The sequence below is a fragment of the Scyliorhinus torazame genome, chromosome 7, assembly GCF_047496885.1.
Source record: "Scyliorhinus torazame isolate Kashiwa2021f chromosome 7, sScyTor2.1, whole genome shotgun sequence".
Taxonomy (NCBI): Eukaryota; Metazoa; Chordata; class Chondrichthyes; order Carcharhiniformes; family Scyliorhinidae; genus Scyliorhinus; species Scyliorhinus torazame.
The window spans coordinates 137,229,270-137,246,197 of record NC_092713.1 but is presented as its reverse complement, the minus strand read 5'-3'; the positions used below and the strand labels follow the sequence as shown (position 1 = coordinate 137,246,197).

General features: G+C 48.0%; 1 protein-coding gene across 2 annotated transcripts in view; it reads right to left on the bottom strand.

Moving 5' to 3' along the window:
• Positions 1–8,652: 8,652 nt before the first annotated feature.
• Positions 8,653–16,928, bottom strand: part of dnm3a (dynamin 3a) — a 445,953-nt gene continuing 437,677 nt past the window's right edge. For both annotated transcript variants that reach the window (XM_072511556.1, XM_072511557.1), the window contains one exon: positions 8,653–8,828. In XM_072511556.1, the coding sequence (XP_072367657.1) occupies positions 8,789–8,828 (40 nt within the window). In that variant the 3' untranslated portion in view covers positions 8,653–8,788. The remainder of the gene's footprint in view (positions 8,829–16,928) is intronic.

The following is a 16,928-nucleotide window of genomic DNA, read 5'->3' as shown; positions in this document are numbered from 1 at the left end:
AATCATATGCACACTCCCCACTGTGCTTCCGTAGACTAGCACACCCAGCTAGCCGGGTGGCCCTCGCCTCCGGTGCCACAAAGTCTCCCACCTATTGTTCCCCCACTCTCCTCTCCCCCGCCCATCAAAACCACTTCCCACATCAAGTTGACCCCAAACAATCGCGCAATTACCATAAGAGTCAACTCAAAACGAAAAACCCACAAAGAACTACCCCAATAGTGCAACTCAAAGAAATAAAAAGTAAAAATCCCCACCGGCCAACCCCACCAAAACACCGAAAACACATAGAAACCGAATAACTTTTACTTACCCCCTCTTCGACCAAACTCAAATGCAGAAGAGAAACGACAATCAAAACGTCACTCAAAAAAGTTACAACTTCAAATAAAAAGTTCTCAGTTCAGCACCAGCCCTTTGTTCTTGGCAAAGTCCATCGCGTCTTCAGGCGACTCAAAATAATGGTGCTGGTCCTCGTGCATAACCCAAAGACACGCCGGGTATAGCAGCCTTAATTTCACCTTCTTCTTGAACAGGATCGCCTTAACTTGATTGCAGCCTGCCCTCCTTCTGGCCACCTCCACGCTCAGATCCTGAAAAACACACAAAATGCTATTGTCCCATTTGCAGCTCCGCGTACGCTTGGCCCACTGGCGAACACACTCCTTGTCCAAATACCTGTGGAACCAGACTACCATCGCCCTTGGGAGGTCCCCCATCCGCGGCTTCCTTGCCATCACTCTATATGCCCTGTCCACCTCCAACGGTCGGGGAAAAGCCCCCTCTCCCAGAAGCTTCTGAAACATACTCGCCACAAACGCGCCAGCATCAGCCCCCTCAGCCCTCTCCGGGAGACCGACAATTCTTAAGTTTTGCCGGCGAGCTCTATTCTCCAAGTCTTCTACCTTTTCCAGTAGCCTTCTTTGCTGATCCTTCAGCATCCCCACCTGCAGTTTAACCACCCTTTGGTGCTCCTCCTGGTCCGCCAGCGCTTTCTCCAGCTTCTGAATCGTCCGATCGTGGGCACCCAGCCTGCGCTCCAGCCGATCGATCAATTCCTTTATCGGGTCAAGACAGTCCCGTTTCTGCCTAGCAAAGCCCTCTTGGATGACCTCCGTTGATGGTTGGGCCGTCGCAGCAGGGTTCCGAACATCAGCCATATTGTCTTCAGCTGCAACCTCCACCCAGCCCTTGCTTATCTTCTTATTTCTTCCTTTTCGATCCCTTGGGGTTCTTCGTTCCATACACCAATGTGTGGTTCCAGTGCCAAATTGTCTGCGCCTTCAAAGCCAGCGCTCAAAACCGCAAAAAAGTCGGGGAAAAAGGTCCAAAAGTCCGGCCAGAGTGGGAGCCACCAAATGTGCGACTTACTCCCTCATAGCCTCCACCGGAAGTCCCAATTTTAGGGTTTTAAACATTTATTTGCCAGTACGTCCCTGCATATAACGCACATGGGCTTTGCATCCTGATTTGCATTAGCATAATTAAAGCCATACCTCAAGAAATAATCTTTCTACTGTGCCCAATTTCAGTTTCTTCTTAATTGTTTGTTCAGCTGGGGCCCTGGAGATCTGCATACAGCTCAGACCAGCACTGCTTTGTCCTATCGTGGACTCTTCTGAGATCCCTCCAACAGATTCAGTTGTGAGACCCTGGCCTGTTTGTGACTCTGGCCCTCTCTTCCTTATTACAGGATAATCCATCTTCAGATTTTCACACAGTCTGTTGCTTGCTTGTGGGCAGCTACAAAATGGAGGAATCTGTCCTCCATGATTTTGCGCCCAAATCACGGATGTACAGGTGTCAGTGTAGGTGCTGGGTTGGTGACCTTCTCTCTGCTGCTGCCTCTGACGGAAAGTCTCCATCGTTCCTATTTAAAGGTCGGCCGCCTCCGGCCTTCTTTCTTTTTTAACTTTGAACTTTATTTCACCTGATTTTTCTTTAGAAATATTCTTTAGAAATTTAAATAAGTATAGACAAAAGTACAATCGTGTTTTCACTTTACAAACTATGACTTTAGACGACATAAAATAACTTGCCAAACATATACAATGTCACAATATTTCTTACTGGTTCCACTGCTTTGCACTAACCAAACATCCAAGGCATCTCCTTCTCCATTCTCACCAAAAGCACCTTAATTCCTGGTTTCCAGAAAGTGGGGACACAAAGTGATGACTGTAGGTTTCTTCCAGTGTTGATATGTGTCAGCCATGTTGACTGGCCTCGTTTGATCAGAATTCCTCGCCGACAAACCTCGTGCTACCCACCCCCTTAAACGCCACATTCGAGGTCTGCCCGCGACCCCCATTCTTAAAAGCCAGTCGCGGCCGTTGGGGACTTTTTCCAACGATCGAGAACGCCAGAATCGATCGCTCAGCGACCTTCCCGACACCCACCCATGACCCACCCACAGGTCACGACCCTGAGTTTGAAAAATCCTGTTCGAGATGGCAGTGGTCATCGGTTTGGAAGGTGCTGTCTAAGGAACCTTTACGAGTTATTGCAGTGCATCTTGTAGATGGTACACACGGCTGCACTGTTCCTCAGTGGTGGAGGGTTTGAATGTTTGTCGAAGGGGTAGCAATCAAATGGGCTGCTTTCTCCTGGATGGTGTCGAGCTTCTTGAATGTTGTTGGAGCTGCACATATCAAGGCAAGTGGAGAGTCTTCCATCACACTCCTGACTTATGCCTTGTAGATGCTGGACATGCTTTGGGGGTCAGGAGGTGAGTTACTCACTGTAGGATTCCTTTCCTTTAGCCTGTCCTGGTAGCCACAGTATTAATGTGGCTCGTCCAGTTCAGTTTCTGATCAATGGTAACCCCAAGATGTTGATGGCGGAGGTTTCATCAATGGTAATGCCATTGAATGTCAAGGGGTGTGTGGTAGTACCAGGTATTGTGGTACCTAAGAGGCTGATGACCATTGGTTAGACCCAGAAGTCTACCATTGGCTGTTGTACGTAGCTCCGCCCTGACAGGCGGAGTATAAGAAACGGTGCCGTCCCAGCAGCCTTCACGTTCTGTACCGAAGCTGCTGGGGAACAAGTTCTAGCAGATTAAAGCCTTCAGTTATGAAATCACTTCGTCTTGAGTGTAATTGATTGCGCATCAGGATGGTAGTTAGATCCTCTCTTGGAGGAGATGGTCATTGCCTGGCACTTGTGTAGCGCGATTGTAACTTGCCACTTGTCAGCCCAAGTCTGGATATTGTCCAGGTTTGCTGCATTTGGACATCGGCTGCTTCATTATCTGAGGAGTCGCAAATGATGCTGAACATTGTGCAGTCATCCACAAACATGAAAAATGAAATGAAAATCGCTTGTCACAAGTAGGCTTCAAATGAAGTTACTGTGAAAAGCCCCTAGTCGCCACATTCCGGCACCTGTTCGGGTAGGTTGGTATGGGAATTGAACCCGCACTGCTGGCCTGCCTTGGTCTGCTTTAAAAGCCAGCTATTTAGCCCACTGTGCTAAACCAGCCCCAATGATAATCGTTTATTGTCACAAGTAGGCTTCAATGATGTTACTGTGAAAAGCCCCTAGTAGCCACATTCCGGCGCCTGTTCGGGGAGGCCGGTACGGGAATTGAACCCGCGCTGCTGGCCTTGTTCTGCATTACAAACCAGCTGTTTAGCCCACTGTGCTAAACCAGCCCCAAACATCCCCACTTCTTTTTTTTTTTAAATTATATTTATTAAAGTTTTTTAACACAATTTTTCTCCCTTACAAATACCACCCCCCCGCCGTGACAAAAAAAAACAAGAAATCGCGCAGAGCAAGATATATACATGGCAAAATGATATATTTACACAGCTTTGTACACTGGCCCTCACCCGTACATGCCAGTTTCCCCAACCCTTCATGTTATCTCTTGCTCATCCACCCTCCCAGGCAGTCCCCCCTCCCTCCACCCCTCCCAGGACGTCCCCATCACCCCCCCCCCTTCCCCCCCCCAAGGTTGCTGCTGCTGCTGACTGACCTTCCTCTAACGTTCCGCGAGATAGTCCAGGAACGGTTGCCACCGGCTGTAAAACCCCTGCGCAGACCCTCTTAAGGCGAACTTAATCCTCTCCAACTTTATGAACCCAGCCATATCATTTATCCAGGCCTCCAGGCTGGGGGGCTTCGCCTCCTTCCACATTAGCAAGATCCTTCGCCGGGCTACTAGGGACGCAAAGGCCAGAATGCCGGCCTCTTTCGCTTCCTGCACTCCCGGTTCGTCCACTACTCCAAATATTGCTAGCCCCCAGCTTGGCTTGACCCGGACTTTCACCACCTGAGATATTACTCCCGCCACTCCTCTCCAGAACCCCTCCAGTGCCGGGCATGACCAAAACATATGGACATGGTTCGCCAGGCTCCCTGAGCACCTTCCACATCTGTCCTCCACCCAAAAGAACCTACTCAACCTCGCCCCCATCAAGTGCGCTCTGTGGACCACCTTAAATTGTATCAGGCTGAGCCTGGCACACGAGGAGGAGGAATTAACCCTACCTAGGGCATCAGCCCACATACCTTCCTCGATCTCCTCCCATTTACCCTTCAACTCTTCTACCAGCGTTTCCCCCTCTTCTTTCAACTCCTGGTGTATTTCCGACACCTTGCCCTCCCCGACCCATACACCCGAGATCACCCTATCTTGAACTTCTTGTGCCGGGAGCAACGGGAATTCCCTCACCTGTCGTCTCACAAAAGCCCTCACCTGCATATATCTAAAGGCATTTCCCAGGGGTAACTCGAACTTCTCCTCCAGTGTCCCTAGGCTCGCAAACGTCCCGTCGATGAACAGGTCCCCCATTCTTCCAATCCCCGCCCGATGCCAGCTCTGGAACCCCCCGTCCATCTTCCCCGGGACAAACCGGTGGTTACCCCTGATCAGGGACCACACCGATGCTCCCATTGCACCTCGGTGCCGTCTCCACTGGCCCCAGATCCTTAGCGTTGCCGCCACCACCGGGCTCGTGGTATACTTTGTCGGCGAGAGCGGCAGCGGTGCAGTCACCAACGCCCCCAGGCTCGTTCCTTTGCAGGACGCCATCTCCATCCTCTTCCATGCCGCCCCCTCTCCCTCCATAACCCACTTGTGGATCATCGCCACATTTGCTGCCCAGTAGTAGCTCCCCAGGTTTGGCAGCGCCAACCCTCCTCGGTCCCTACTGCGTTCCAGAAACCCTCTCCTTACTCTCGGGGTCTTATTCGCCCACACAAACCCCATAATACCCCTGCCTACTCTCTTAAAAAAGGCCTTAGTGATCAAGATGGGAAGGCACTGAAACACAAACAGAAACCTCGGAAGGACCACCATTTTGACCGACTGCACTCTACCCGCCAGCGAGAGCGGTAACATGTCCCATCTTTTGAAATCCTCCTCCATTTGCTCCACCAACCTCGTCAGATTCAGTTTATGTAGGGTCCCCCAACTCCTGGCTATCTGGATAAACATCCCCACTTCTGACCTCATGATGGAAGAGAGGTCATTGAAGATGGTTGGGCCTAGGGCATTACCCTGAGGAACTCCTGCAGTGATGTCCTGGAGCTGTGATGAGTGACCTCTAACCACCATAACTATCTTCCTTTGTGCCAGGGATGACTCCAACTGTAATGAAGGAGAGTTTCCTTCTGATTCCAATTTCCCAAAAATTGGATTCTCTAAATCTATTTAAAAGAAGATAGCACTGTTGATGACTCCTTCCATCACTTTGCTGTTGATGGAGAGTAGACCAATAGGGGGTGGTAAATGTCTGGGTTGTATTTGTCCTGTTTCTTGTGTACAAGACATACCTGGGCAATTTTCCACCTTGCCGGGTAGATGCCAGTGTTGTAGCTATACTGGAACAGCTTGGCTAGGGGTGCAGCACATTCTGGAGCACATCTTCAGTACTATTGTCGGAATATTGTCAGGGCCCATAGCCTTTGCAATAGAGACATTATCTGCCTGACATGAACAATTTGCTTTGCTAAGTACAGTGCATTTAATAAATTCCTTCTTCAACTACGACAAATGTTCTCACCAACCTTGGCAAACAGGATAAGGAGGTAATGTACCAGGTATGAATCGGTGGAGTGGAATATCCTCCACTATCAGTGCACGGTAGGAAATTACACTGAATGGTGGGTACAAAAACAAGTCATTCATCTCACCTAGTCTGTGCTGATGATATTGCACCCAAATCTCTTCCTTTGCTAGTTATCTCATCTCAGTTATCATGAGCAAGGTGCCACAAACTTCTGACATGCACTAAAAGAGGGTGAGGTTCCTTGTTGTCAGTGTGTTTGGAAAGTCCAGGCTCTACGTAGTCATGTTATAAACTTTAACGTGTGGCATTTGATCACTAGGTCAGCTGTGGTTCAGTTAGTAGAACTTTTGCTTCTGAGTCGCAAGTCTGTAGGTTCAAGTCCACACCTGGACTTAAGCACAATGGTTAGCACTGTTGCTTCACAGCACCAGGGTCCCAGGTTTGATTCCCCGCTTGGGCCACTGTCTGTGCTGAGTCTGCACGTTCACCCAGTGTCTGCGTGGGTTTCCTCCGAGTGCTCCGGTTTCCTCCCACAATCCAAAGATGTGGTTAGGTGGATTGGCCATTCTAAATTGCTCTGTAATGTCCAAAATGGTTGGGTGGGTTACGGGGATAGGGTGGAGGTGTGGGCTTAAGTAGGGTGCTCTTTCCAAGGGCTGATGCGGACTTGATGGGCCGAATGGCCTCCTTCTGCACTTTAAATTCTATGATTCTATGAAACATCAATGCAGTACAGAGGAAATGCTGCATTGTCAGATGAAATACTGGCTGGGATTTTCTTTTCGTGATGGCAGCGCACCCCACCCACGAGTTTCCCAGTGGCGTAGGATGGCTTCAATGGGAAATCCAAGAAACATGCGACTGAGAGACTGGAGAACCTGCCCATTAAATTAAGGCTGTGTCTGCCTCTTGGATGGATAAAAATGATCTCATGGCACTAGTTCATAGAACATAGAACATTACAGCGCAGTACAGGCCCTTCGGCCCTCGATGTTGCGCCGACCTGTGAAACCACTCTAAAGCCCATCTACACTATTCCCTTATCGTCCATATGTCTATCCAATGACCATTTGAATGCCCTTAGTGTTGGCGAGTCCACTACTGTTGCAGGCAGGGCATTCCACGCCCTTACTACACTCTGAGTAAAGAACCTACCTCTGACATCTGTCCTATATCTATCTTCCCTCAATTTCAAGCTATGTCCCCTCATGCTAGACATCACTATCCGAGGAAAAAGGCTCTCACTGTCCACCCTATCTAATCCTCTGATCATCTTGTATGCCTCAATTAAGTCACTTCTTAACCTTCTTCTCTCTAACGAAAACAGCCTCAAGTCCCTCAGCCTTCCCTCATAAGATCTTCCCTCCATACCAGGCAACATTCTGGTAAATCTCCTCTGCACCCTTTCCAATGCTTCCACATCCTTCCTATAATGCAGCGACCAAAATTGCACGCAATACTCCAAATGTGGCCGCACCAGAGTTTTGTACAGCTGCAACATGACCTCATGGCTCCGAAACTCAATCCCTCTACCAATAAAAGCTAACACACCGTAGGTCTTCTTAACCCTCTCAACCTGGGTGGCAACTTTCAGGGATCTATGTACATGGACACCGAGATCTCTCTGCTCATCCACACTACCAAGAATTTTACCATTAGCCCAGTACTCTGTCTTCCTGTTATTCCTTCCAAAATGAATCACCTCACATTTTTCTGCATTAAACTCCATTTGCCACCTCTCAGCCCCGCGCTGCAGCTTATCGATGTCTCTCTGTAACTTGTAACATCCTTCCGCACTGTCCAGAACTCCACCGACTTTAGTGTCACCTGCAAATTTACTCACCCATCCTTCTACGCCCTCCTCCAGGTCATTTATGAAAATGACAAACAGCAGTGGCCCCAAAACAGATCCTTGTGGTACACCACTAGTAACTGGACTCCAGTCTGAACATTTCCCATCAACCACCACCCTTTGTCTTCTTCCAGCTAGCCAATTTCTGATCAAAACTGCTAAATCACCCTGAATCCCATGACTCCGTATTTTCTGCAGTAGCCTATCGTTGGGAATCTTATCAAGCGCTTTACTGAAATCCATATACACCACAACAACTGCTTTACCCTCATCCACCTGTTTGGTCACCTTCTCAAAGAACTCAATAAGGTTTGTGAGGCACAACCTACCCTTCACAAAACCGTGTTGACTATCTCTAATCAAATTATTCCTTTCCAGATGATTATACATCCTATCTCTTATAAACCTTTCCAAGACTTTGCCCACAACAGAAGTAAGGCTCACTGGTCTATAGTTACCAGGGTTGTCTCTACTCCCCTTCTTGAACAAGGGGAAGATGAGGGAAGAAATGCCTGATGTCCTGGCCAATATTTATCCCTCAATCAACATCACAAAAACTGATTATTTGGCAACTGTCACATTGCTGTTTGCGGGAGCTTCCGGTGTGTAAAACTGGCTGCCATCTTTCCCACATTACAATGACTACACTTCAAAAGTATGCCATTGGCTGCAAAGCATTTTGGGATGTCTTGTGGTCATGAAATGTGCAAAATAAATAGAAGTCTTTTTTTGCCATTCAACATCAAAAATCAATATGTTAAAAACAAATGCACATCACTATTTAGAATAGAGTTGGGTTTATTATCAGCATAAAATCAACAATTATATACATGGGAAATAGTGCAATCACTTGACAGAAACAAATAAAAAAATACAAATACATTATAAACATAGATATAAGGTTAAATTAGTGTCTTTATGAAGTAGGTCTTCCAGGAACTGCAGGAGGGGGTCGCCTAAACATAAGAAAGGAGAAAAAAACGCAGATGAGTTGCAAATGAAACAAGCATTCTAAACCAAAAGCAAAAACGTCTGGACTGATATGATTAACTAGACACCAGCATAGAAATGGGACAGCTGTAATGAAATTCAGATGTTTTGATTTGTATTTTGCAGAAACTAGCCTTTGTCACCAAATCCACAGGTAAAAGAAAATATATTACATCATAATAAGTTTGATGGCTCTTCGCTTATTTTTTAATATCTTTGAAATAATTATCCCAATGAAAAATGGTAGTGTGGATGAGCAGGTCGAACTAAAGGTAATGGAGATCCAGATGTAAATATCTTGCGAATTATTAGTTTCCAGAGTTGTTGAGATTAAACTACAATATGGTTTGGCGGCTCTAGAGAGGGAAGCAGAGTTGATGCTTCAACTTGGTGACCTTTTATCAGAACTGCAAGTTGGAAATTTCATGTCAGGGAATACATGGAGTATGGTGGGGGTAGGATAGGGAGAAGTGATAAAGTGGAAAGTAGGAGAGATTAGATGGCAAATGGTGGTGCAAAGGCAAAAGAGGGTGTGAATGGGAGAAGTAAAACAACAGAAGGTGGATCCACAGCAATGATCGCCACAAACTGTGGGGCCATGCAAAAACTGGGATTGTGCCACATAGGTCACACACAAGCAACGTTTAATTTAAGCAGTGCACATGGATATGTGTTAATCTTAAATACACTCCACAGTGGACCAAGCTGGTCATGCCTCTATCAAGCAAACAGACGTTAGAAGGAACAATGGTTCAGAGAAGATGTAAATAATTTACAGCAGAATAACAAGAGGAGAAAGTGGCAAAGAAGAGACGGCTCCTCTGCCTAGCAATGTGGTGGAAGAAAGGTGGGTAGGGGTGTCACCTACCCTATTGGCTATTTACTTTAAGAGGATATCCGCCCCAAACCTCCACTCCACCACTCCCAGCAGTCCTACTGCAGTCATCCTTCATTACCAGCACCAGATGTCTGTGAAAATGGGACCAATGGTTATGATCTGAAGTTGATGAACTCAAGCATTGAGTTTGGAATGTTTTAATGCGCCCAATCAAAAGATGCACTATGGTTCCATGAACCTGTGTTGCACATCACTGGGGCTAGAAGGCTGAGGGAGTGGTGGTCAGAGTTGGAGTGGGATGGAGAATTAAAGTGGCAAACAAGCAGAAGCTCAGTGACCCATTCTAATGGATTGAATTGAGGTGTTCAGCAGAATAATCTCCTAATCTCCATTTGGTCACTCCAATGTATTATGAGCAACAAATACACATGGGTAAATTGAATAAAATATGAGGAAATTGCTGTTTTATCAGGAAGGAGTTTTTGAGCTCCGGATGGTGGAATGGAGAGAGATATAAAGGCTGATATTGCAATACCTGTGATTTCACAAGAATGTGCTGGGGCAAGGGAAATGGTTGTTGGGTCATCAAAGAGTGTACCACGTTTTCACAGAGGGAATGGTCCCTTCGGAATGCTGGAAGGCAAAGATGGTTGGTGGTGGCAGTGCACTAAAGGTGGCAGAAATGATGGGACGATGGTCAGTTGAACATGGAGGCTCGTGGGGTGGGGTGGGATGATCCTGGGAGGGAGTGTAAGGGGTGACAGCAAAATTGTGGAATTGGGATGGACACACTCAAGGGTCCTGTGAACCAAGTGACAAAGACTCCTGAGTTGAGAAAAGAGGAAGAAGTATCAGAAACACTGATACAGATTTTGCATCATCACAACAGACATGATAGAGATAGAATAATTGTGAGAATGGAATAGAGTCCTTATTGGAAATAAGTATATTTAGCATGGCTGTGGGAGTCAATTAATTTGTAGTAGAGATTGGTGAGCTTCTTATCCTGAGAAGTAGTGATAGAAAAGTTGGGGAATGGAAAACTCAGAGCTAAATCATGCAAATACAATGGAGAAATAGAAACTGGAAGCAACTTGATGACATTTTCCAATTCAGGACATTAGTAGAATCCAGCACCAATACATCCTCACCCCCTGGTTCTGTACCAACTGACAAAATGTTCCAGCTCTGCTTCGCCAGTTCCAATGAAAGAAAATCACCTGAAACATTGTGGGTGCGGTTCTCCGGAACGATTTCTAAGTGGTGGTAACGAGCGGGAACTGATACGAGCTTCCCAGTGCTTGGCTGGCAACGCTATTCAATGTTAATTGGTTTACTTAACGAGGCCCCAAGGACTTCTCGCCGCAAATGAAGGTTCACCAGCCTATTTGCCGGGACCAGGCTCGCCATTCCCCCGCTAACAGGGTTGAGCAGCACTTAGGCAGTACTTGCACAGCCAATCCCAGCCAGCTCGCAACCATGGCGTTGAGAAGACCAGCCTCAAGATTTGCCGATGCTGACCTGGCCAGGCTCCTTGGTGCGTGGAGGCCAGGAGGGATGTCCTGTTCCCCCGAGTGTAGCGGAGAGTGAGCCACAGGGCAGTCAGTGCTGCCTCGGATGAGATGGGGCCGGCTGTAAGCTGAGGACGAGACCAGGAGGACTGGCATCCAGTGCCGTGAGGTCAACGACTTACACCGGGCAGCACGAGTGAATAGACACCAACATCCCCCCACCCACACTCCCCCAAAGACATCCCCGCCCTCACACGAGCAACTCCCCCAACTCTTGATGCGGCCCACAACCTGCCCTTCACCCTTCCTCCCCTTTAACTCCCTCGACCCTTCCTTCACACCCCCAACCACTGTGAACCATGTGTGTGGCTAATGATGCCCTTTTCTGTGTCTCCGCAGGAGAAGTTCTCGCACAACCGTCAGGACTTAAGAATCCTCACCACCTTCGGCAAACGGGCCTTGGAGGTGCCTGGGATGGCCAAGGACTAAGCGGTCAACAACGCAGAGGTTGGCAGGAGCTACTGAGGTGAGGAACCACCAGGCCCCACCTGTTGGTCCTGCCAAATGTGAGTTGTTATTGCATTACTGACTGACCCATCCCTGCCACTGACCACATGTTCATTCTCCTATAGGTCCTCCAGCCGACGGCGCTGGTCCATCCTGGGTGGCCCCTCTCCAGCCTCCCATGAGAACACCGAGGAAGACACTATCGATGCGTCACAGATGTCATCCCCACCCTCCAGCAGCGCAGATACAGACACCTCGGTGGGAAACATTTGCCAGGCTTCCAGGGCACAATCTGGTGAGCACCACACAGTTGCTGATGTACATCAGGTGGAGGCAGGAACCCCCAGGCAAGACAGCAATCGGAGGTCTGCTGGATCCCAGGACCCAGCTGGATCCCAGCCTGATACTGTGCCTCTGGTACAGGGTTATCCGGAGATGGAGACGTTAAGGTGCAGTCAGGACATTCAGAGGGAGCTGTCAGCGACACTCCAGCAGGTCCATAGCTGATGGAGCAATCACAGAGCCTATGGGCGCAGGAGCTGTCGCCGGCAATGCATGGCACCGAGGCCAACACTGCTAGGGTAGCAACTGCAGTGGAGAGCCTGGTGCACAACATTGGCACCATGAGTGAAGGTGACGGCCATGGCTGAGGGTCTCGGTAGAATGTTGGACTTGCTGGGTGACGTTACCCAGTACCAGGCTGACCTTGATGAGATGCTGCGGGACATGTCCCATTGTCAGACGAGAATGGCAAATGTGCTGCGGAACATGTCCCAGTCACAGGTGGGCATTGCCGATTCACTGCAGAGCATGGTCCAATCACTGAGGATCACCGATGAGGGCGGCAACACTTTGATGCAGACATCGGTGAGCCGCCAGGGCTGGCAGAGCCAGATGATGCAGTGGCAACTAGTGCTCGAACCAACGTCCCCTTTGGTCAAAGGTGAACCCCAGAGCCCGATGGCACCGATGGGGGGGGCACTGGGTGCCAACCTGGACCTGATCCATGGAGTGTCGACAGTGGTGACCTGCTCCCCCGAGGTCCATCCCTGTGATAAGGCCGCGTCTCTAGGTCTGCACACGGGACAGGACAGCACGGCTGTGCATGTGCCGTCAACAAGTGTGCCGGGGCCCTCCGGCCCCAAAACCCCCAGAGGACGCCCACCAGGGGCATCGAAGGACACGGGACGAGGCACGGAGCTGGCTGCTTCCACCTCAGATGTGCAACCTATAATAATCTATAATCTTTATTATAGTGTTTGTGGGGGGGCTTGGGACGATTGGACCCATGGAGGTTTTTGCACCCACAGGACAGGGAGTATTTGTTTTTCTCCTCGGTGCACAAGATGTATTTGAGGATTGACTTTTTTGTGGTAGGGAAAGCGTTGCTGGCTGAGATAACGAAGGTGGAGTACTCAGCGATCGTGATATCGGATCACACACTGGGTGGATGTGGTCCTGGAGAAGGGGCTGGCCCAGAGGCTGGATGTGGGCTTGTTGGCAGAGCTAAACCTTTGCATTGAGATGGGGAGGGTGTTGGAGGAGCATGTACAGTTTAATCGAAATGGGGAGGTCTCGTCTTCGGGGGTCTGGGAGGCATTGAAGGTGGTAGTGAGGGGGAGTGTTATGGGCCAGGGTTTAACAACTCCAAAGTATATTATGGAGCCCAACTGGCCTGCAACCTTTATGTTGATTTTGGTTACGATGAGAACAAGAGCCTGCCCTTCAGGTGTTACTCAACAGAGTCCTTAGGCGCTTTTAATCAAAACACAAACTTTATTCTATGAATTTAATTAACATTTGTATAAACACACACAGTAAGAATTTTTATCAACTACAAACATAAAGATCCCACACAGCTACAGTAATCTATGTATAGCCCTTAATGAATTACCGCTTAACTGTTCCAATTCAATAACAAAATCCAAGTAAAACCAGAAACCCCTTTTCAAAGGTGTGGAGGCCATGATAAGAGGTCATAGCATTTAAGGCAAAGGTGGATGGGGAGACACGGGAGGAGCGGCAATGGCTGATTGAGGAGAGTTTGGAGGTGGATGGAAGATAGGGGGTCCAGAGCCGGGGTTGTTGGCGGGGAGGAAGGAGTTGCAGGCAAAGTTTTGACCTCCGGGGGGGACGGGGGGACGTTGTGTATGAGTATGGTGGGAAGGCCAGTCGATTTTTCATGGGCCAGCTCCGTCAGCAGGCAGCGGTGAGGGAGATTGTGTGGATTAGGGATGGGACAGGAGGGGTGGTGGTGGCTCCAGAGCAGGTGAATAGGGTGTTTGAGGACTTTTATATGGGGTTATATAAGTCGGTGCTGCCGAAGGATGAGTCAGGGGTGAGGGAAATTTTGGAGCGTCTGGAGTGGCTGGAGGTAGAAGAAGTGGAAAGGGCCGGATGAGGAGTCATTAGATCTGGAGGAAGTAAAGGTAGCGATAGGGAAGGTCCAGTCCGGTTAGGTGCCGGGGCCGGATGGGTTCCTGGTGGAATTCTATAAAAAGTTCAAGGACAAGTAGGATCCACTATGTAATTGATAATATGGAATGATGTGTCATTTGAAACATGGAAATCTGGCAATATCTGGTCTGAGAGAAACATGAGAGAATACAGGGCAAGATCCCATGAAGGGTTAACAGCAGCTGCAAAGAGCAGGATTGTAAAATGCAGATAGCCTTAGTCAAGCAGGCTTAGCAAACACAGGATTTTTGTATGAAGGTTCACACCTTCATTGAAATTAACCATCTTAGTAAGCATCTGGAAAAGCATGAAAATGAAATGAAAAGAAAATGAAAATGGATGAGGGTTTCAGTTGAGCTGGGTGATAAATGTAAACCTTTCAAGTTATAACCAAGTGGATTTTTAGCATTACGCTAAAAGCAATGATTCACACCTTCATAGAATTTACAGTGCAGAAGGTGGCCATTCGGCCCATTGAATCTGCACCGGCTCTTGGAAAGAGCACCCCACCCAAGGTCAACACCTCCACTCTATCCCCCATAACTCAGTAACCCCACCCAACACTAAGGGCAATTTTGGACACTAAGGGCAATTTATCATGACCAATCCACCTAACCTGCACATCTTTGTGGACTGTGGGAGGAAACCGGAGCACCCGGAGGAAACCCACTCACAAACGGGGAGGATGTGCAGACTCCTCACAGACAGTGACCCAAGCTGGAATTGAACTTGGGACCCTGGAGCTGTGAAGCAATTGTGCTATCCACAAGGCTACCGTGCTGCTCGTTAATTTTACTTCATTGAAGTAAAATCAGCAGTTAGAAAAGAATGACTAGGGGGGCAAATATATAGGTGTGAAATTCTGCTAACACCAAGTAAATTAAAGAAAATTGGAGACTATCAGTCTACGAGAAACATAATTTAAAGCTAAAATCAAAGTTAAGATTATGAGCGGAGGACACAATTGGAAAATAAAACTATAGAAATGACAGGAACCAAAATTCACATCCCTAATGAAACCAAAGCATTTTCGAATATCACAAAGGAACTTTGAACATCACAACGGAAACAATATAATCAGAGATGTATGAGCTGAGGTCATGTCAAAATGAATACTTAGTCGTGTTAGAAAAATTTAGATTAAAGGTACCTTTTACAATCAAAGTGAAATAAAAGTTACTTCACAATAAAGTCATAAAAACTTAATAACTGTTAGAAAGAGAATATAAACCCAGAGAGCAGAACAGGAACTACCAGAACTCAGAGAAGCAGAGGCAGAGAAGGACCAAGAGAAGCAAGCAGAGTCAGCTTACAGTCAGCTCGGTCATGGAAAGGGACAGAGCCAAGTAGCCGAGCTAAAACAGCTAATACATCTAAGGGAGACCAGAATTTAAAGAGGAGGCAGTCAGCTCAGAGACAGCCAGCAGAGCCAACTCTCACAGTTCGGTACATGGGAAAGATAGGACATAGCAGCCGAGCTAACCAGCGAATACATCTAAAGAAGACCAGACTAAAAAGATTGATTGTCAAGGTGGACTTGAAGGTCCCTTCAACCAACCAGGAGGATCCAGAAGCAAGATCTTTTTACCTTTCTGTAAAGACAGTAATTGCAGCTTTCAAAAGAAAAAAAATATATAATAAAATAACTTAATTTAACCTGAAACAGTGGTTATTCCAATGTCTACTTTACTTACTTAGCAATGCGGGACCCAGGATCGATGCTACTAAGTGGTAAGTAGATGACATCTTCTGTGAAGGTATGGGTTATACCGGGGGATAACTTGAAAACATAGTTTGACCTGAATAGCACCCAGCCTGCATAGGAGGCGGAGAGTGAGAATCCCTGTTCACCATTTAGAATGTCGGCCCTTTTTCGTATAGGGGGAATTCTAACAATAGTTGCGAGTTTTCTACAACAACTGATGGTGGAAATGTTTGAGGATGTGATGACGATGGGGGGGGGGGTTACTGTAGACTATGAGGCAGGCATCAATTTCATTGTTATTGAAAAAGGATAAACACCGGGTGGAGTGTGGGTCATACAGGTTCATTTCTCCACTGAATGTGGATGCCAAGATATTGGTTAAGGTACTGGCGGTGAGGCTGAAGGAGTGTCTTCCATAAGATGGTGGGCGAGGATCAGACGGGGTTCATCAAGGGCAGGCAGCTGTCGTTGAATGTGCGGTGGCTGCTGAATGTGGTGCTTTCTCCGGCAGAGGGGAGGGAGTTTGAGGTGGTTATGGCGTTGGATCAGGAGAAGGCATTTGACAGAGTTGAGTGGAGGTATCTGTTTGCAATACTGGAGAGATTTGGGATTGGGCATGTGTGCGGACTAATGAGATGCAGTCGGAGTATTTCCTGGTGTTCCGAGGAACAAGGCAGGGGTGCCCCATGTTCACGTTGATTGTGCTGATGGGCTTGGGCTTATGGAGGGGCCTATTGAGGGGGTGGGGTTGGAGCATGGGGTGTCTATACACACAGATGATTTACTATTGTACATCAAGGACCCGGCTCTTCAGTGAGGGACCTAATGGGGCTGCTAGGGAAATTTGGAGCGTTTTCAGGGTATAAATTGAATCTGGGGAAGAGCGAGTGTTTTGCTTTCTCCGTCGTGTGGAGGGGCTGGATTGGAGAGGCTGCCATTTAGGGTGGCGACAACTCACTTTAGGTACTTCGGGTGCAGGTAGGGAAGGTGAAGGAGGATCTGGGAAGGTGGGATAGTCTCCTGTTGTCGTTGGCTGGCTGCGTGCAAG